The 20,785-nt window shown below is 39.7% G+C and overlaps 1 protein-coding gene across 6 annotated transcripts in view; it reads left to right on the top strand.

Annotated features, from left to right (window-relative positions):
• The window catches only part of CACNB4 (calcium voltage-gated channel auxiliary subunit beta 4), a 174,772-nt gene extending 155,546 nt beyond the window's left edge, over window positions 1-19,226 (top strand). For all 6 annotated transcript variants that reach the window (XM_042948768.1, XM_042948767.1, XM_042948766.1 and 3 more), the window contains 4 exons: window positions 742-893; window positions 3,470-3,565; window positions 16,719-16,904; window positions 18,887-19,226. In XM_042948768.1, coding sequence (XP_042804702.1) covers window positions 742-893; window positions 3,470-3,565; window positions 16,719-16,904; window positions 18,887-19,147 — 695 coding nt within the window. In that variant the 3' untranslated portion in view covers window positions 19,148-19,226. The remainder of the gene's footprint in view (window positions 1-741; window positions 894-3,469; window positions 3,566-16,718; window positions 16,905-18,886) is intronic.
• The last annotated feature ends 1,559 nt before the right edge of the window (window positions 19,227-20,785 follow it).

Raw genomic sequence — 20,785 nt, 5'->3', positions numbered from 1 at the left:
ACAAATAACTAGATTTTTTTATTCGACCAGATTCACACAGAGATTTCAGTCACTTGGCTGTTACAACCAATTGAATAGATTTGCATTCTCAAGGCATTGCAGCATTTATAATATAATTGGCCTTAGTTGTTTTTCTTTTTAATGCTGAAGATTATGCCTTAGAACAAGTGTACTGGCCCTAATACTTGAATTAAAGCATAGCAGTTTGTTAACGTTAAGTGTAGACCCAGAACATTTAACCCTGGATACAAAAATGTGCACATCAGTCAAAACAGATGAATTGTGGGATTTTTTTAAAAACATATTCACAAAATATCAATATATAAATTCTTGCTTAGCTGGAATATTTCAGTATAATTTGCTTTCTATGCAATGTTGCTCTGCATGTATTTCAATTCTTTCCTAATTGTGGTTTCAGCTTTTATAGCTAAAGTAAAAGTTCTTTGAAACAAAGCAATAATCAAAAACAACATAGCTATATAAGTAGCTGAATATCAGGGCAAGTGTAAGAAGTGAGTCAAGAGAGCCATCTCAATTTTTTTTCACCAATTTTTTGGTTTTATGAAAAACTCAACCCATCTCTCTCTCTTTAGGAAAGATCTTAAGTTAACAGAAGCATGACATTCAGAATGTTCTGTTGTGCAATATAGACAAACATCCAAATGGTTTTAAATGGTTTTACATATAAGAACTAATTAATAAAAATAACCATGCCCTGTTGTTTATTATTTCTCCTTTTAGCGGAAGTGCAAAGTGAAATTGAAAGAATCTTTGAGTTGGCAAGATCTTTGCAACTGGTTGTTCTTGACGCAGACACCATCAATCACCCAGCACAACTTATAAAGACTTCTTTAGCGCCAATTATTGTTCATGTTAAAGTTTCATCTCCAAAGGTAATTACCTCATTTCTGCCTTAAGAATTAGAAGCACATTTCTTTTGAAATAGTCTTTGCTCTGTGCTTTTTTTGTTCATGAGTAAGGAGAGTATCTTATTGAGGCCCTTTTTATTTTATTTTTTTAATTTTATTTATTTATTTATTTATTTATTTATTTTAATATATGAAATTTATTGTCAAATTGGTTTCCATACAAGACCCAGTGCTCATCCCAAAAGATTCCCTCTTCAATACCCATCACCTACCCTCCCCGCCCTCCCACCCCCCATCAACCATCATTTAGTTCTCAGTTTAAAAATTTTTTTTTTTAACGTTTATTTATTTTTGAGACAGAGCATGAACGGGGGAGGGGCAGAGAGAGAGGGAGACACAGAATCGGAAGCAGGCTCCAGGCTCTGAGCCATCAGCCCGGAGCCCGACGTGGGGCTCGAACTCACAGACTGCGAGATCGTGACCTGAGCTGAAGTCGGACGCTTAACTGACTGCGCCACCCAGGCGCCCCTAGTTCTCAGTTTCTAAGAGTCTCTTATGCTTTTGGCTCTCTCCCACTCTAACCTCTTTTTTTTTTTTTTTTTTCCTTTCCCCTTCCCCATGGGTTTCCGTTAAGTTTCTCAGGATCCACATAAGAGTGAAAACATATGGTATCTGTCTTTGTATGGCTTATTTCACTTAGCATCACACTCTCCAGTTCCATCCATGTTGCTACAAAGGGCCATATTTCATTCTTTCTCATTGCCACGTGGTACTCCATTGTGTATATAAACCACAATTTCTTTATCCATTCATCAGTTGATGGACATTTAGGCTTTTTCCACAATTTGGCTATTGTTGAGAGTGCTGCTATAAACATTGGGGTACAAGTGCCCCTATGCATCAGTACTCCTGTATCCCTTGGGTAAATTCCTAGCAGTGCTATTGCTGGGTCATAGGGTGGGTCTATTTTTAATTTTTTGAGGAACCTCCACACTGTTTTCCAGAGTGGCTGTACCAGTTTGCATTCCCACCAACAGTGCAAGAGGGTTCCTGTTTCTCCACATTTGAGGCCCTTTTTAATGGGCGGTTTTTAATTCCTGTAGTCTGTACAGCTTCTAGAAATCCTAAGATAGCAAATAAAGAATAGCCATTGTTTTAAAGAAGTTCCCTGTCTGTTGTGGTTCCCCAACTGGGCAGTTATGCAAGAGCAAAATAGAAACAAAAGATTAAGAAAGGTGAGGAAAAGTAAAGTATGGCTTTTCAGAGACTTATGTTCTGTCCTAGTAAATGTCTTGAGTAGTATTGATTCTTGTAACACCTATCTTCTCTCCCCAGTTGAGAGAGTATGTAATTCAAGAAAGGAATCTACATTTATCGTGTATAGAGTCAAACATTACTGTATAGAATCTATTATGGAAAAGTAATTGATGTGTGTATATATATGCTTAGGTTGGCTTCTTTAAGGAATAAGATACGCTGTGATTAAACACAATGGGATATCTGCCATGTGTCTTTATGCCGCAAAGGTAGATGATATTGTAATAAGTAATGTGAAATAGATATTCTAGAGAGGTACAAGCTTAATAATTAGTTTATTTTCAATGCCTCCAAGAGTGCAGTTTAGTGCTAAAATGCCAATTCAGCTTCCAACCAGTCATCTCTCACAGGTGGAGAATGTCTAGAGAAGCTGTGCCCTTCCCCAACCCCTCAGCTTTCCATCTCTCTGGGCACTGGTTCTGCACAGGATGGATTTGGGAATCCTGACCAAACCTGGGCCTTTGGAGAACCATTAGAATGGATTGAAATTGCCTTGACCACCTGGAGGTCTATTTGGCCCAGAACTGAAGGAGATTCAAGCATCCTTCACTGCAGTAGAATAGATTTCAACCTCCATCACCCCTGCTCCAGTCACCATGGGGTCATTAAGTGTAGGAACAGGGGTACCTATGGATATATGCACTGAGTTATCATAGAGCCTCACTGACTAGTACTGTTTTGGGGGAAGGACCCTGTTTCAGCTTTAAAAAGTAAGGGAGAGGGGAGTATATGGCAAATGCGGTTATAGCATTTATAGAACAGATATTCACTGGTTTATATGTAGCAATATGCCAGTGCAAATGTTTTGCCTAGATTTCTATCATAAAATCATTCTTATTAATGTAAATTTAAACTGGAACACCTTAATAATTATCAGTGACCAAAAGAACCAAATATATAAGTGACTGATATTTATCTGACATTGAGATAGTGAACTAAAATATTGCTCAACTAAATATGGACATAAATGACCTGGTACAGATCAGTTCCTCCACTTTTGCAGGGCTCTCTTTGAACTCTCTGGGTAAAATCTAGGGCGGGAACTCAAGATCCCACCAAGGCCTCACACGGAGCGAGAATAGGATGAACCTATCAAATCCACTATAACTGAGAGCCAGTGTAAGTGGGTGATGTCATTACAGAGTTTATATATATATATATATGGTTTTTCATATTGTATTTCTTCTCTATTAATACTCAGGGCTTAAACAGACTATTTAAAAGATCTTGTCTTTTTTTTTTAGTTTTCTTTTAACTTGTTGATTTATGTCTTCTTCTATCAGGTTTTACAGCGGTTGATTAAATCTAGAGGAAAGTCCCAAAGTAAACACTTAAATGTTCAACTGGTGGCAGCTGATAAACTTGCACAATGCCCCCCAGTAAGTACCATTGTGTTTAGTCATAATCATTCTTGCCTAGACAGGAGAGAGTGGTGGTTTTGTTGTTTTTGTTGTTGTTGTTGTTGTTGTTTGTTTTCGTGTTACCATTGCCATTTTTGTTCTAGAATGATGGCAATGACATGTTGTCGTAAACATTAAGGTATTTTTCAAACAAACTGCTGCTGTCATGTTGGCTACATTCAGGCATCCAGAAACGGGGGGTGTCTGCCATGTAGTAAGAGCTAAACCTAGTGTTCAGCGTCTGATGTCCTTGCCTGCTACCTTGATTACCTCACAAACACTCAGCAAACTACTTAATCCAGTCATGCCGGCACTTTTATGAACAGAGAAGAAAAATAAAACATACTGATTTGACTTTTCTTTAACTTTTCTGCCAGGAAGTTCCAGTAGGCAGAAAAGATAGGACCTTGAAGGTTGAGAATTTATGGGAACAAGAAGAGCCCTGTGGTTATAGCAGATAAAGAAGAAGTCAGGGTTAAGAAAAATGAAAAACCGTATTATAGCAACTCTACTCCTAGTGCCATTGCCAGAAAACAGCTGCTGAGTTGGAAGCCAAGAAAATGGCAGAGATTTTGGTGGGTGTTGAGGGACATAACTGCTATCATATGGGTCACCAGTGGCTGATCAGTGTCTACTCCTGCTCAGCTGATTTACTACTTCTGTGCCTGTGTTTGTCTAAAGGAAATAACTGTCTTTCCTACTGATTTGATTCACTAGATTTTTTCATATACTTGTGTAAGGATCATTTATGCTCTGTGGAAGCATAAAATCTAATTCAGATGTTTAGAGAGACAATACAGCATAGCTGTAAAAAGTATGGACTGTGGAGCCAAATTGCCTGTGTTCAAGTCCACACTAGTTATGTAATCTTCAGCAAGTATCTACCTCACTGGGTTGGTATAAAGATTCAATGAGAGACTCTTAGCTCTTAGAACAGGGACTGGCACATACTAAGCACCATCTAGGTGTTTCTGTTATAATTATTGGATGTACTTTGCATTGTGCCATGCCTAACCTGTCAGGCTCTGTAAGGATCTGTCCCTGTCCGTTTTACTGTTTTATCTCAGTCCTTTATTATGGTAGGCCCACGGTAAATATTTTTTTTGACGAGTGAGTGAATGAAAGGCAATAAGAGTATGATGCATCCTTTTATTGGATAGGCCAGATACTGTGCTAGATGCTTTACATAGATTATCTCTAATCTTCACTGTTATCTAGTAAAGTAGGCAATATTATCCCCATTTGTAGATGAAGCGACTGAAGAGAGAGAGAGGTTAAATGATTTTACTAAGGTCACACAGCAAATTAGGATTAGATTAGATCTGTCTGGTGTCAAAGCCAGTTTCCTGCCCTCACAGTCCCACCCACCTATATACACGCCTGGTTACCTGTCCACAGATAATTTGGATAGCTGGAGTGCTATGTTAAGAAGGCTCACTACACATGGCCTATGAATGAAGTCCACTTGCAAAATGGGATGTATGATTAAAACACTGCATGTATATTGAAGAATGTATTACCCAGCCCTGACTCTATAATCTTTCCCAGCTAAAGGATGTTAACCTTTATCAAACAGTTACCAAAAACTAGGAACTATGCTATTGTTTCCAATTTTTAGAATAGTTTTATGTAGAGTTGTATCAATTTGGGTCTTCTGGGAAGCAGACACCTAAATGGAATTAGAACTGAAAATTGATTGGAGAAAATGCCTGAGAAAGGGGGCAGAACAAGGCAGGAGAGCCTTCTGATCAGACGTTAAGTCTGATCTCATGAAAGGAAAGGAGGAAGGAAGGAGAAATGGATAGAAGGAGCCTCAGACTGAGATGCAGATTTCTTGCATGTTTGTCACATGTTGGCAGAAATGTCCAGGCTCTAGTCCCCACGCTGTGCTCAGGGACTGGCTAGGAGCAGCCTGTGGAGAGCGTGGCCTTGGCTTGAATGCTGTAGTGGTTCTGGAAGGTGCCAAGGTCCCCTAACCCCCATCCCGGGGTTTCTGCTGACTTCACTCATCACAGCAAATTTTCCAGGAAATCTGAGAGTACTCTAGTAGATAACACTATCCCTGCTTTCTAGAAGGGAAAGAAGCTAAGTCCCTGACTAAGAAATTTGTTGGAGGTGACAATTAGTAAATGAGCCCCAAGATTCAACCCTAGATCTGTCTGACTCCAACAAAGCTCTGTTTCCCATGCCTCTCTACCTCTGCACAGAGCTGTGTAGTGCAGGTGAATCTTTGGCCCCAACTTTGCTGTGCAAGAAATATCTTCAGGGCAGAACAAAGACCTCACCTGGGCAGGGATGGGGGCTGGGGGTGGGGTAGGGCGGGGGTTGGTGAGGAAGTTGAGGGAGTTTTTGGGGGGGAGTTCCAGTTCAGACAACCATTGGCCATGCCCATGTGGTCCTTAAGGATGGATATTCTGCTGCATCAAACCTCATCTGGAACAGAGAATCTTTGGTAAGGCAGGGAATCTTTAGATAAGCGCCTCCTCTCTGGGACATTGGCAGGAGAGTTCCTTTCTCTTCTATGTCTGGGGGAGAGGAGGTGTCTCCCTCTTTTCCCCTACTGTTGCTATTAACAGAACTTCCTCTTTGCTTTTGTTGTATCTAAAAGCATCCCCACCTTCTACTGTTTCCTGAGTCAGTTAGCAGAATCTCTCCAACCAATTTAGGCTTTTGGGAAACAAAACCCAGGAAGGGAAATGGAGAGCTGGCAATTTCCTGCCATAGCACCCCCTCCCCTGCCCCCCAGACAAGGAAGCCCAGACCCTGCCACCTGCATGAGTGGTAGAAAAGAAAAGGGGGAAATACAAAAGGAGAAACACAGATTAATACCTCAAAATTCGTTGATCATATCTACCTTCAGAGAGGTAGAAGGGTCTACGCTGTGCAGGCAGCCTAGTTCTGTGAGGTCCCTGAGGTGGCCCCAAGATCTGCAGAAGTTTTGGGAGCAGATCTGTGTTGACTAGAGAGCAGGTAGGTGTGTCTAATTTCACTGGACAGAGTGAGCAGTCTCATCCACAAGGAGCAAGGCATTTTACAAGTCTACTCAAATGCAAATGCCAGGAAGAATGGGATGCCTTTCTAAGTACTGAGCTCCTAGTCTCTCACTGCATTCATTTGAAGGCAGGGTGGAGGTGGAGTGGCCTCTAGAAACAGATGTCAAGATGTGGGAGGAATCTCTTCTGGTGAAGGCTGAAGGATATGGTGTCTAAGACCCTTTTCAACTGCAAGACTGATTCTATCTAGATTTTGGAATTAATCAGTGTAGAGATGTTAGTGAAACCATGAAGGCTATGGAGCCCAAGGAAGAGAAGAGTATTTTAAAAAAGCAGAGGGGCACCTGGGTGGCTCAGTGGGTTAAGCATCTGACTTCGGGTCAGGTCATGATCTCACGGTTTGTGAGTTTGAGCCCCGGGTCGGGCTCTGTGCTGATGGCTCGGAGCCTGGAGCCTGCTTTGGATTCTCTCTCTCTCTCTCTCTCTCTCTGCCCCTCTCTGCCCCTCTCTGCCCCTCCCCTGCTTGTGCTCTGTTTCTCTCTCTCTCTAAAAAATAAACATTTAAAAAATTTTTAAAAAAATTTTAAAAGCAAAAAATATGTCAAGTAAAGTGATATCCTCATTGTTTCAAAATGGCATTAAGATCATTCTTTTTGACACTCAAAAAGAATGAAATCTTGCCATTTGCAACTATGTGGATGGAACTGGAGGGTATTATGCTAAGTGAAATTAGTCAGTCAGAGAAAGACAAAAATCATATGACTTCACTCATATGAGGACTTTAAGAGACAAAACAGATGAACATAAGGGAAGGGAAACAAAAATAATATAAAAACAGGGAGGGGGACAAAACAGAAGAGACTCATAAATATGGAGAACAAACTGAGAGTTGCTGGAGAGGTTGTGGGAGGGGGGATGGGCTAAATGGGTAAGGGGCACTAAGGAATCTACTCCTGAAATCATTGTTGCACGATATGCTAACTAATTTGGATGTAAATTTAAAAAAAATAAAAAATTGAATTAAAAAAAAGAAGCTAAACAAACAAACAAACAAACAAACAAAATGGCATTAAGATCAGATACTTCTACCGATGGTCCGTGAGCATGTCTGAGGACATAGTATCCACGTCACCGTATGGTTAAGTCAGACAAACTCAAATATTTGGTCATCTCAATTCCGTGTGGCTCACTTACAAGAATGACATTTAGCAAATATTATTCAAGCATTAGGCCTGTTACCTTGCTAGGTGCTAGGGATTCAAAGGCACGTGCCTGCCTTCAAGGACTGTATAATCTAATAAGATGACAGTTGGCTACAAAGAGGAGAAAACAGACTCAAATACAGAGAACAAACTGATGATTGCCAGAGGGAAGGCAGGGGAAATAGGTGAAGGGAATTACAGGGTACAAACTTCCAGTTATAAATGAATATAAGCCATGGGGATGAAAAGTACAGCATAGGGAATATAGTCAATAATTTGTAATAACTTTTTATGGTGACAGATGGCAGCTACACTTGTGGTGAGCATTCTGTAATGTATACAATTGTGGAATCAGTGTGTCCTGATAGGATATGTCAACTACACTTCACTTTTTAAAAAATAGATTGCAGTTGATTAAGTCAGCTCTCAGCAAACAATTTGGTAGATCATAATATCCTTACAGATATTACTTCAGAAATGTCTTATAGATTCAAAGTGTTTTTTTTTTAAGTTTTATTTATTTAAGTAATTTCTACACCCAGCGCAGGGTTTGAAGTCATGACGCTGAGATCAAGAGCCACATGTTCTTCCACCTGAGCCAGCCAGGCACCCCAAAAGAGTGGTTTAGATCAGGGTTTCTCCAATTCAGCACTATTGACCGTTTAGGTTGGATAATTCTTTGTTATGGGAACCTGTCCTATGCGTTGTGGGATGTTTAGCAACATCCCTGGCCAGCAACAACTTCCAAATTGTGACCACCAAAAATGTCTCGAGACATTGCCAAATGTCCTTTAGGGGAAAAAAAAAATCACTCCTGGTTGAGAACCACTGGTTTAGGCTAATATATATGTAAGTCTCGGTGAGTAATGTTTTAGAAGTCTTATTACTAAGTGATTTCTTGAGATACGTTCTAGGTGAATTAAACTTGTTTCTTTTTAGTTTGATCTTTTTACGAGAATGAGTTTATTAATATTTATTCCTCATGACTATTAGAGAAAATACTTGTGTCCTATTAAAACTGAGGCATTTTAGCTTCTGAGAGGTCTGAAAATTGAATAGTTGTGTATATAATGCATCTGTTACCTCTGAAATAGCTGGAACCAAGAAAATATAGGCGCATACTTAAGTGGAAATAATACTGTGAGGTCCCTTAGGACTTGTCCACATGTCAGGAATCTCACACAGCCTCAGGCACTTGGGAGACAGTCTTGCTCTATTATGTCTCAGCAGCAAAAGTTTTTTTAAGTTTATTTACTTAGAGAGAGGGAGATAGCATGGGCAGATGTGCGTGCACATGAGGGAGAGGGTCAGTGTGAGAGAAAGAGAGAGAGAATCCCAAGCAGGCTCCACACTGTGAGTGCTCAAACCCACAAACCGTGAGATCATGACCTGAGCCGAAATCCAGGGTGGGGCGCTCAACCGACTGAACCACCCAGGCTCCCCTCTGCAGCAAATTCTTGTTTTATGTAATTGATCGGATAACCTGAAATATTAAACAAGCAGTCTGGATAAGTAAGGTTACTTTGTATTTAATATTTTCTAAACACTGTTTACATTATTAAACATGTTCATTTGATATTGTTTGAATAGCATTTGTAATGCTAAGAAGGAATTTTACACTCTAGGTTGGCACATGTGAAAAAAAAATCTTTGGATTATAAAAACTAGTAGTAATTTAAAAATGTGTCTGCATTTGTCCCTACTTTACTTTAAGACCATGATTATAATTGTCACTGAAAGACTGGTGATCACTGTGTCATTTTAGTTCCTCTAGGAGAGTTTACAACTTGCTTAATTGGCCACTACATCTCCAATCTGAAAAGTCAGCAAATTATACTGGCAGAGTCGCACATTGCTAAGAAATTAAAGGCAGCAGTCTTTAGAAAGGGAAGTCTAAAATAGTGCTGAAAAAACTTAGCTCTCTGTAGCCAGAAAAATGAATCCTAGGCTCAGGGATTGTTGAAGCAGAAAGGAACCTTGAAAAGCAGCCAGTGTAGTATTTCCTGGAGTGTTTTCTTCCCAATATGATCTCCATGTGATGTCAGCAGGTGCTATGGGGAGAGTTCTGATACCAAAAATGTTTGAAGAAACAACTTATGTAAACAAAGATAAACCGATTTCTCTACTACAGTTGCCTTAATATGCTAATGAGTGTTTTATATCTCCATCAGGATAGTATACAGTGTTTCCCTTAAATTTTGACTGTGGAACCATTTTTCCACAGAGCATCCTATGGATCTAGTGTTTCGTGGAACACTTCTAGGGAAAGATTGATCTAGTCCAACCTCCTCATTTTTCAAAGGAGGGAACTGAGACCAAGAGAGGTGAATTGGCTTTCCAAAGAACATAAGACTTGGCCAAAGTCAGCATCAGATAGTAAATGGCAGCAAACTGGTTATTATATATCCTCCTGGAAAGAGAAACTTGGGTTTCACAGGTGAAGATTCTCTCTCTCTCTCTTTTTTTTTAAGTTTATTTATTTATTTTGAGAGAGAGAGATAGCATGAGTGGGGGAGGAGCAGAGATAAAGGGAGAAAGATAGAGAGAATCTCAAGCAGGGTCTGCACTGTCAGCACAGAGCCCAACATGGGGCTTGAACTCACAAAACCATGAGATCATGACCTGAGCCAAAATCAAGAGTCCAACACTCAGCCACCGGGCACCCTGGGGAAGCTTCTTTTAAGAGAGGGGTGAGCAAACTTTTTCAGTAAAGGCCAGAAGGCAAATATTTTTGGTTTTGTGGGCCCTATGGTCTTCTTCACAAAACTACTCAACTCTGCTTTGGTAGCAGGGAAGCAACCATACCCAATGTGTAAGTGAGTGCATGTGTTCCAGTGAAATTTTGTTTATAGAAGCAGGAAGCAGGCCTGTAGCCACCCTACCAAAGTTGCACCAAAGTCGCCACCCTTGTTCTGGGACAATGTTTTGTTTATCCATAACTGTGCAATAAACTTCCCTCAAACTTAGTGACTTCAAACAATGAGTATTTGGTGGTATTCAGCCGGTGGCTGACATGGTTCCTTAGTGGGGATGGCTGGAAGGCTGGGCTTAGCCAGCTCCTTCCTCTTTGTCTCCACATGGTTGCTGGGCCTTTCCATGGGCTCTCTCCCACAGGGATATAGGCTTCTTACATGGCAGCTCCCAGGGCTCTGAAAGCCAAACATTCCAATCTCTTAAGCTTAGATATTGGACTTAGATAATGGTACAGCGTCACTTCTACAGCATTCTGCCAGGCAAAGGAATCACAGAAGCTGCGCAGATTCAAGGAGAGAGGACATAAATTCTCCATCTCAGTGCAGGGAGCGTCAAAAGAATATGTGGCCATGTTTAATCTGCCACAGACAGCTCTACTCTGGAAGAGGGAAGAAGTGCCTCATTGACTGCCCTGGATTCACAGAAGAAAACGTGGGATGCAGACAGAAGAGGGGCCAATGAACCTAGGACCCATTTTTTTTTAATATGACTGGCCTGAATTTGTAGTTGGAATATTCATGTATACACTACATGATTAGATTTCATTTTGGTTTCACTGGGTATCGGTACCCTTGTCCTTTTCAGAGAAATTGAAAATAGTACATTTTAAGAAGGCCAAAGTTCGAACTGGCCCAGTACTGTGGTAATACACATAAGAGCTACATAATACATGGTGAGAAAAGTAGACAGGCAGACAATTGAATATATAAATGAAATGTAATCCTTTAATCCTACTTAGTTACAAGCTGGCTTGTGTTACCATAAGATGACCCTGTGGCTCTCTGAGCTGGGTGATTTTTTTGAGCGTGTAAAACGACATTGATTGCTCTCTCTGCAAGAGGGGAACTCATCTCCTCACGGAGTCTTGCAAACCTCTAACATTACAGTCACCATAGGAATTCTCTTCTGTCACCCTTTATTTTCCACTGCTGAATAGACTCAGATTTATTCTATTAAATACAAGCACTCTGAAGTGAATAATGGTGCCCCGTATCCTTGATCATATTGCTATCATGGTAGTAATTTTCCACTGCCCTCTTCCAGCCACTTTATGTAAATTATTTAGAATCGTGTGGATTCATCCATCTATTTAAAGTACTGTCACCAGCGGTGCTTTCACTATTACAGAGCCTCTGGACATCCACAGTTTAATTCATAATACTGCTTTTGAAAAAGACAGTAATCAATCAAGGAGATGTCTCCTTCATGAAACAAGGCCACATAGGATCTAGTTCTCTCAATCCAAAGGAGACTTCTCTTGTTGTAGGGATTTTAGCCACCCAACTTAGATATATGGAGTTAGGGATAGTTCACTCCCACCAGTGCTATGATTTAAAGCATTGGATTAATTTGAACGTAACAAAAACACTGGGTGCTTCTACAGACAGTAACACGGGTAGATGTTGCTATATTCTTTGAAGAATAGGAATGGACAGGATGGAGGGGGGTAGTGAGGAAATGTGCGTGGGTTCATTAATGAACATCATTGATTGTTAAGACAGGAACTACAAGGGATCAAAGTCACTGATACTCTTTGCCTTCATGTCCCCCCCGCCCCCGAAATTAGTGGCAAATTCTGATTGTCTTTCCTGTGCAGCTTATTAAAGCTGGAAACTGTACCTGAGATGAACTGCTAGAGCCCCACAATATCGGTAGGCTTTCCTTTATCCCCATAATACCTCCTAGATTTGTTTAATTTAGTAACAGTTTCCCATCACTAGTTGGTCACTGAGTTAAGTACTCAGGACTTCAAAAGCTTTAATAATATCAAAAATGCACTTGTGATATGAAAGAAACATTGGTTAATTATTTTATAATTAGTATTACATAGTTGCCATTCAGCCATTTTATTTTACTGAATAGTATTTTCCAGTTTTTTTTTTTTTTTTAATGGTGGCAGATTCAGGATCTCTTTATTCTAGTAGCAAAGAAATAAAAGCGTACCCACCCCTATTATTTTTTTCCTCCTAGAAATAGGAAAGATTCCCCACATGAGGTTTTATCTATGCACAATAAATAAATGTAAAACAATGCGTATACCGTGGGAGAGTTTGTACTTAATCTCCTCACTAGCTAGTATTCTGTCATGCGCCAGCTTTAAAAAAAAAAAAAAAAGGTAAAATTAATTTCTAAGTTTAATATACTTTTTATTAGAAAATGTTTAGCAACTTGCTAAACTTGCTAGATAAAACTTATTACAAATTATATGTTAGGTTTGATGAGACATTCCCTTCTGTGCTAGAAAGGATGAATTTCATAGTTATAAAGAAAGACTTGTACACTCTGTCTCTGTATCTCCCCTCCTCAAAGAATGTACCAGAAGTAAATGGGACCTGCTCCAGTTCTCACTGTAGGAACTGAGAAGTGCTCTATGTTCTGTAAAAACTAGGAGGACCGACTATTCCAGTTCCCCCTGGGTTTTCCAGATTTGGGCACTAATAGTCCCAAGTACCCAAAAACACTCAGCCCTGGGCACATAAGGATAGTTGGTTGCCCTAATTCAGGTGCCTTTCGTAGGAAACTTTGTGATGCTCTGTGGATGGAGAACCAGACAGATTGTTGTTAAGTACTTAAATTTTTTAAAAAGATATTGCCGATTTTCTTCATGTCCATTCAGTTCAGCATCAGTCTTTTGCTTTCTCTCGTCCCTGTCATCTAGTTCTCTGAACTACTGGGTGAGCTGGAGGCCTGGGTTTCACTCTTCTTATTTATAAAGCTTTAGTATTTCATTTTCCTGAATGAGCTTATCCAGAAAAGGGACCTACTGTGCCTGGTTTTCCAATGGTTTTGACTCCTGTGTTCACTATGTATTTACTTCAGCAGCCACATTATTTCTGCCCACTTCAGCTAAAGAAAATATCCCATCACAGTATAGCAGAGGCGTTTGCCGTGGTAGAGCTTTGAAAACAGCTTAGTGGTACCCTATCTCTGGCAGTCACCAAGGGCATGGTGTCATTGAGTGGGTCCCTCTTCACTGCCTGTGACTGTCCCATTACCCACACCCTCTTCTGCTGATCAGATAACTCTCTGAGTCCATATCCCACGCTGGAGGCCTCACGTATTGCACAGTAAGGAACTAATTAGACTTGAACCATTACATTTTTGAAAAATTGGCAAAGCCAGTTTGCATAATTCATGGGGCTGCTTCTCTGAATTTCATGTATAATATTTTTAAAAATTTATGCCCTTATACTCACTTTCTAACACTCTGGTCTAATCAGCTGTGTTATTTCCTCAACAGTTGAAAAGAAAAATTGTCACAGATATACAGGCTGTGAAATTCTTCTTAGTTGAAAATAAGCCGCATATGTCAGTATTCATTCAGAAGCTGAAATTTGCTTTCCTCTGTGCTTTTGAAAGCATGAAAGCAGTTTCAAATCATCTTCCATCATATAACTGTCTTTTTTAGCAGGTGCAAAAGCATCGTTTCCTAGAAATGATTGAGGCTTGAGCAAACAGCCGTGTGCTGATGGATACAAATTCTGTCCATTGGCAAAGAGGAGTACTTTGTTAAAATTACTTGTAATAAACTGTATGCTTAATTGTATCTGTAGCATGACGGTATAGCTGTAGCGTGTGGAACAGCCAAGTGGATATAAACCTTATTCAAATAATACTTTTTTGTGGGGGCTGCTTGCCTGGTCTTGCCCTCTCTGGGCTTTGTTGTCCTGTGACAGTCAGGACCCTCAGTCCAGGTGTCCTCAGAGGTTCTTTAACTTGGGACTCTATGAAAGGAAAAAAATTGAGTTTTTGAGACCACACCTTGTTGAGAACCCACATTATAGAATGAGACCTATGAGGGTGAATTAGACAGTTCACATAAATGAAATTATGTAAACAGCAGCCTCCAAATCACACACAGTTTAGAAACTGTGAACCGTGTTAGCCTGGACTGGCTAACAGAGTGAGCCTTTGTTCCAGTGCTGCCCAGTTTCAACTTTCTTCTCCCTGTGTCATCTGTCTGAGTCTGTGCAACATTCTCTGGGGTAAGCCTGTTCTCATCCCACTCAAGTCAGTGCTGCAAAGCTGTCAGAATGCAAGTTCATATCAGAGCAGTATGAATAATTCTCAGATTCGACATTTGATGGGTTACTTTAAGGTGGGGAAAGGGCTTTTGATTGCAAAAGGCAGAAATGTCTTTGAGTTATTTAGTGGAACAGGGGATTTATTATAAGGGTATATGTTGCCTGACTCTGTAGGAATGAGCTGTTTTTCCATTCTCTCATGGGCCACATGGTCTCTTTCTTCCGTTGCTGCTTCTGTTTTATTCTCTTCCCTCTACAGATAGAATTCTTTGATTTACTCATAATTTCCCCTCCCTTATTAAAGTCCAACTTTCACATGTGTCTCTGGGCCTCCTTCTAAATTCAGAATTGGAAGCTGCAGCTGAGAACATTAACTGTCTCTAGATTGCTCTGAATTAAAGTCCCAGTGTGACTTGGGGTATTAAGGAGTTTATTACGTGTCTTTCCCACTAGAAGAGGGGAGCTTCTTAAGCAAAGGGATGATGTCTGTTTTCTTTTCTGTACACTTACAATACCTAGCACAAAATAGGTCCTGAGTACATATTTCATGAATAAATAAAACATACGAAACAACACCTGAAGTCTACCAATAAGGGGAAAGCCTCTGCATGAGTTGAACTGGCTGAGTCTTCTCAAACAGCAGTCGGTTTGGACTGAAGTCACCTTATTCTTTGCCTAGTTGCGAAACATTTCTCACTGCACCAATGACTTGCAAACTGCTTTGCATATTAGGGTCCACATATGCAGTAGAGATCACTGTGATGAAAACGCTCCAGTATAAATGTTGGGGAAAAGATTGTCTCCATGGGGACTTCTGCTTAAGGGAAGCCTCACATTGATGCAGGTGAGTCGGCTGACCTACCACCAACTCATAGTCGTCCAGTTTCCGTGAACCGACAATCTAGCTGCAGTATCAGTGCTGGTGGCAGTAACCCTGTATTTGATTCATTAGTGAAAGGTTCTTGTCTTGGCAAAATGAGTTTGTGAAAGCAGGTAGGTAGTGGTGGAGATTTTGCGAGAGGGCAGGTGTGAATGCAGTGGTTGAAAGCTGGGGATGTGCTTTCACTAGCTATGGAATGGCTTTTCTCTCTGTGAGGCGTCACGGCTTTCTGACTGTCTCTCCAGGGAATCTGCATCCTGGGTAAATCCTGTCGGTGTTCCCAGCCACACTGCAGGGTCACTGAAGTGCCACTTTGCCCCTCTGGGGTAGAACACATCCTGTTTACAGGCCAGATGTTGAACAAAGTCCTTCCTGACAGAAACATGGATACCAGATACTTCCTGTGTGTCACCCCATCCTTCCCACAATTAAATACTCCTGGTCCTTGTTCTTTTTTAACCATTTCACACAATGATCTTTTGGTAGCAGAAATCACTGTAATGTGCATTTCTATTATTAATCCTAAAACTTCTTTCCATGTTGCTTTATCATGAGACAGATAACATTTTCACAAACATCCTGGAAAGTGCCTTAGTAAATGTTATTCCCTTCAACATAGATATTTTGGGGGGGAGAAATGTTTATTCCCATGATATGGTCATTGCCCAGAATATTTTGAGAATGCCTCTTTTAATGCCATTAATATTCTGAAGTAAGTACAATTGAGTTCTATAGGAATGTATGGATAAATATAAATATGTTTTTGCTGTCTTCTACACATAACACTTTTACACTCACGTCATCTTTTTTCTTCTAAATAGTGAAAGATCTAAATATTTCATGAGCGCTCTCATTTTCGTGACCATGTCCAAATTTGCACTTGGTTAACTGTATAGCTCCTCACTGGACTTTAACTTTAGAAACTGCCAGCATAGCCTCTCCAATGTGATATTTGCTAGTAGATGTTAGGGGTGCTATTATCTGCATTAAGTGGAATTTTAGGTTTCATTGCTTAAAACGTGAAGTATAAGTAAAACGGATTTGTCTTGTCACCCGCAGGAAATGTTTGATGTTATATTGGATGAAAATCAGCTGGAGGATGCTTGTGAACATCTGGGAGACTACCTTGAAGCATACTGGCGTGCTACCCACACAACCAGTAGCACCCCCATGACCCCTCTGCTCGGAAGGAATTTGGGCTCAACCGCACTGTCACCATACCCCACAGCAATTTCTGGGTTACAGGTATTGCCACTTTCCACTCATGCTTTTACAGTCTTACAACTGAAGATTCTACAGAGAACTTAATGGGGATGAAGACTGGGATTATCCTTAATCTGAAGAGGAAAACATATGTGGGTGTTATCTTTAAAAAAAAAAAATCCAAAATATTACAGGCCCATAGGGCCTGTCCCTTAGCTTCCTCAACATAGAATGTGCACACAAGTAGAGTCACTCTGTTTGGAAACAGTGACAGATCCCTGCGTTTTCTTGGGGTGGGGGGAGTGTGGGGGCCCATGTTGGTCAGCGGCTATGGTAGGTCTCCTTTAGGAAAGCTGGGGACAAGTTCAAGGACCGGAGGTTTTCTCTTCTGCTATTCTACTGTTGCACTCAAGGCTAGATGTCAGGAGCCAGAGGCATTATGATACAAAGTGAATTTTGCCTTTTGACATCAATAATTATTTACCATTTATCGAGAGTCTGCTGGAATGGAGCCCAACCCACAGGTGGCTGAGGTACATCTAGTCAATTGAGCCCTCTTGTATCATGACTAGTTTTATATTAAAGAGTTATAATGATAATCATAATTATAGATCATGTAAAGTTAAGCCTGAGAGGAAGGGCACTCTCTGAAATACTGTGTTATAACTGTATTACTCTCCTACAAAATTTCATCTTTATAAGCAAAAAACTGCCCTATAAAGGAGCAGTTTTTGAGGCTGGAAATGAACATGGGAAATGTGCTAGGGTAATACACATATATATGTATGCACCAGGACTGTTTCTTGCCTGGTTTCGCTGCCTGTGTGCTAATCCAAGTGTGGCATATCCACTGACTAGTTTGGGTTGGCTCCAAATTGTATACTATGGAAGAGAAATGGATGCATGAAGCAATATGCTTCTATAATGCAGGTAGAAGCGAAATGCACTTTATTTATGAATATAACACTCTGACTCACCTCTAAGGCATCCACCTAGAGTGGTTCTCCCAATTTCACTTGAGTTAATGTGGTGCCCTTTATCCTGGAGCCTATTTCTCTTAGTGACCATGAGTATTTAATTGTTAGCCTCCTGGCTGAGGTGAAAGACACAGGCTCTAATTATTGAATGATTTTCCCACTGGGTGAAGGTGAGTGTCCCTTTAGAGGAAATGTATCTCGGTCCTTGGTTTCATCAGGATCCTGTTTCTTAATGGAGGTGACCTAAGTAGAGAGCCACAGCTATGATACGTGTTTTCCCATGATTTAAAGAAAAATGTTGAATAACATTTTCTGAGCCATCAAATAAGTATCTGAAGATATTAATTTCAATAAATGATATTAGAGGAATTTAGTTGATATCTGAAGATAATTTTTGCAGGACATTTCAGTTGAGGAAGCAAGAATTGCAAATATCAATTAGCCAGCTCCATAATTATTATACACTCCTTTGGAGAGAACACTGCTGAGAGCCTTAATGTTTATGTGTGATGAAGAAACAAACACATTATTTTATGGGCAGCACAAATCATAATTTCATGAAAATATTTTATAGGGCATAAGGGACATTCAGCTAGATAAAGGTGAAGTGTGTGACTTTAGGAGGAGAAAGATTTTACCAGTTAAAGAGAGAAATAAAATAGCAGATGCTATTCTGAACTTTAACTTATTTCCCAAAAGTAAAATAATCCTCAGTTTTGCAGTAGAAGTGGAGTTATTAGGTATTCCTAGATATATTAAGTTCCATTCAGCAATTAACTTTCAATTCTCTATTTTTAATAGGCAGCCTAATCACCTAGCATTATGTAATTAAATTCATAAACTATCAGCATTTTAGTATCTTTGCAACGTTGTGTCCTGAATGGAATAGACCAGATCTTTTGAGCAGACCATTTGTGCATCAAAATGTTTTATTAAGTCTGATAGTTAGAGTTTTATTGTACATATCCTACTGTTGTACGTATATTTAAATGTTCTAGATGAATGAGGCTGACATGATTTAACCATTGAACTATCTGATATTTATAGAGTCAGCGTATGAGGCACAGCAACCACTCCACAGAGAACTCTCCAATTGAAAGACGAAGTCTAATGACCTCTGATGAAAATTATCACAATGAAAGGGCTCGGAAGAGTAGGAACCGCTTGTCTTCCAGTTCCCAGCATAGCCGAGATCATTACCCTCTTGTGGAAGAAGATTACCCTGACTCATACCAGGACACTTACAAACCCCATAGGAACCGAGGATCGCCTGGGGGATATAGCCATGACTCCCGACATAGGCTTTGAGTCTGCAGAAGCAAACAAAAAATTCATCTGTTGACAATTTGCCATAGCACTGCTAGGATAAACCAATCATCTTAACTTGGCAAGTACAGCACAGTGTTTCCTGTGCTTGTGGGCTGCTGTCATTTGATGCTAGGTAAGGGGCAAAAAAAAACCAACAAAAAAACATTATGCCCTTAAGTCGAGATGGTTATTAGATGCCCAGTCATATAGATATTTTTAAGCGCGGCATTTACATAACAGTACCTTTTGTTTTCTTCATTAGATTTAGACACATCGATTTGTAATTTAGGGTACTTATCAAGGCACATATAAAATAATTTCCCATGCTGGAAATTCCAAATGACCAGTTCCAGTTGGAACCAATTTATAAACCAATTCCTGTTGGAATTTGGGTGAATCGACTAGAAAGTCTACTTGAGCATGTTGTAGTCAATTTAAAAATCTGAAAAAAAAAAAAACCAAAAAAACCAAAAACCTAATTAATGAGAAAATCAAAATACCAAAAGAAGCCAAAACCAGGTATGGTTTTATTTGCTGGAAGCTAAATTTACATTTAAAGTCGGAATGTATAAACATTTTAATATATGTTAACGTTGCCAGAATGGCTTTCAAACTCACCAAAAGTATTGATGATGCCAAAAAAAAAAAAAAGTCTCCAATTAATGCAGAAATTATTCACTCTCCTCAGATTTTAATATTTTTGTTTCTTTCCTGGCACAGCTGTTGTATTCAAAGTGTTTTGCTTTGTGTTTAGTCACTACTGTTAGCTTGTCTGAAGTTGGCAAAAAACAAACAAACAAACAAACAAAAACCCTCAAAATTTCTTTAGCAGTGAGAGAGAATAATATAAAGAAGCCCAATCATAGCTGGTCACAGGAAATGGAAAAAGAGGAGTTGTTTCCCCTTTACTTAATCTGAGCATAACTACATACACAACAACATCCAGGAATCCGAAGTCAGACAGTAAGGATGGGCACAGAGCCTCCTGAGTGCGAAGCTAAACATCTCCAGATGGGAATTCATCTGTCCAACTTACCACAAACATGGGGCCCGTGTTTCCTGCCAGCACAGTTGCATATCTTTCCATTGCTTCATTCAGTCTCTGTCTTTGAATATGTGAATGTTCTAGCCCTTCCCCAAATTCTTTATAATCATGCTAAGGACTTGTTTTACACGGAAACATTCAATTTTGATATTGAGAGCTGTGTTTATACAAAATAATGGAATGAAAAATGTGAAAACAAAAATGATGAACTTAAAGGCTTGCAATATAAAGCAAACTCACAGATTCAGAGTATATCTGTTCACTAAAATTATAGTATTTTTACTGACGAGAATTATAAAGAATTTGGAGATTGAGCTGCCTTATTTCTAATGAACACTCCTCTTCACCTGTGAAATCTTCACAGTTTTTCCAGTGGCTGTAATTACGAAATTGGTGACCTTCTGTCTTATATTATCAAGGAAGCCTTAGATTCACTATGATCCAAGGAATTACTGAAAATTGACCCTTTTATATATTATACAAATATCTTTCAGAAAAGCCTCTTGTTTCTAAAAATCCACAATGCATGCATTTTTCTAAAGCCCCCAAAGGACCAGGCATAAAAATCCCTTTGTACTGGTACATGTCACGAA

The sequence above is a fragment of the Panthera leo genome, chromosome C1 (assembly GCF_018350215.1).
Source record: "Panthera leo isolate Ple1 chromosome C1, P.leo_Ple1_pat1.1, whole genome shotgun sequence".
Classification (NCBI taxonomy): Eukaryota; Metazoa; Chordata; class Mammalia; order Carnivora; family Felidae; genus Panthera; species Panthera leo.
This window is presented reverse-complemented; position numbering and strand designations above follow the sequence as displayed.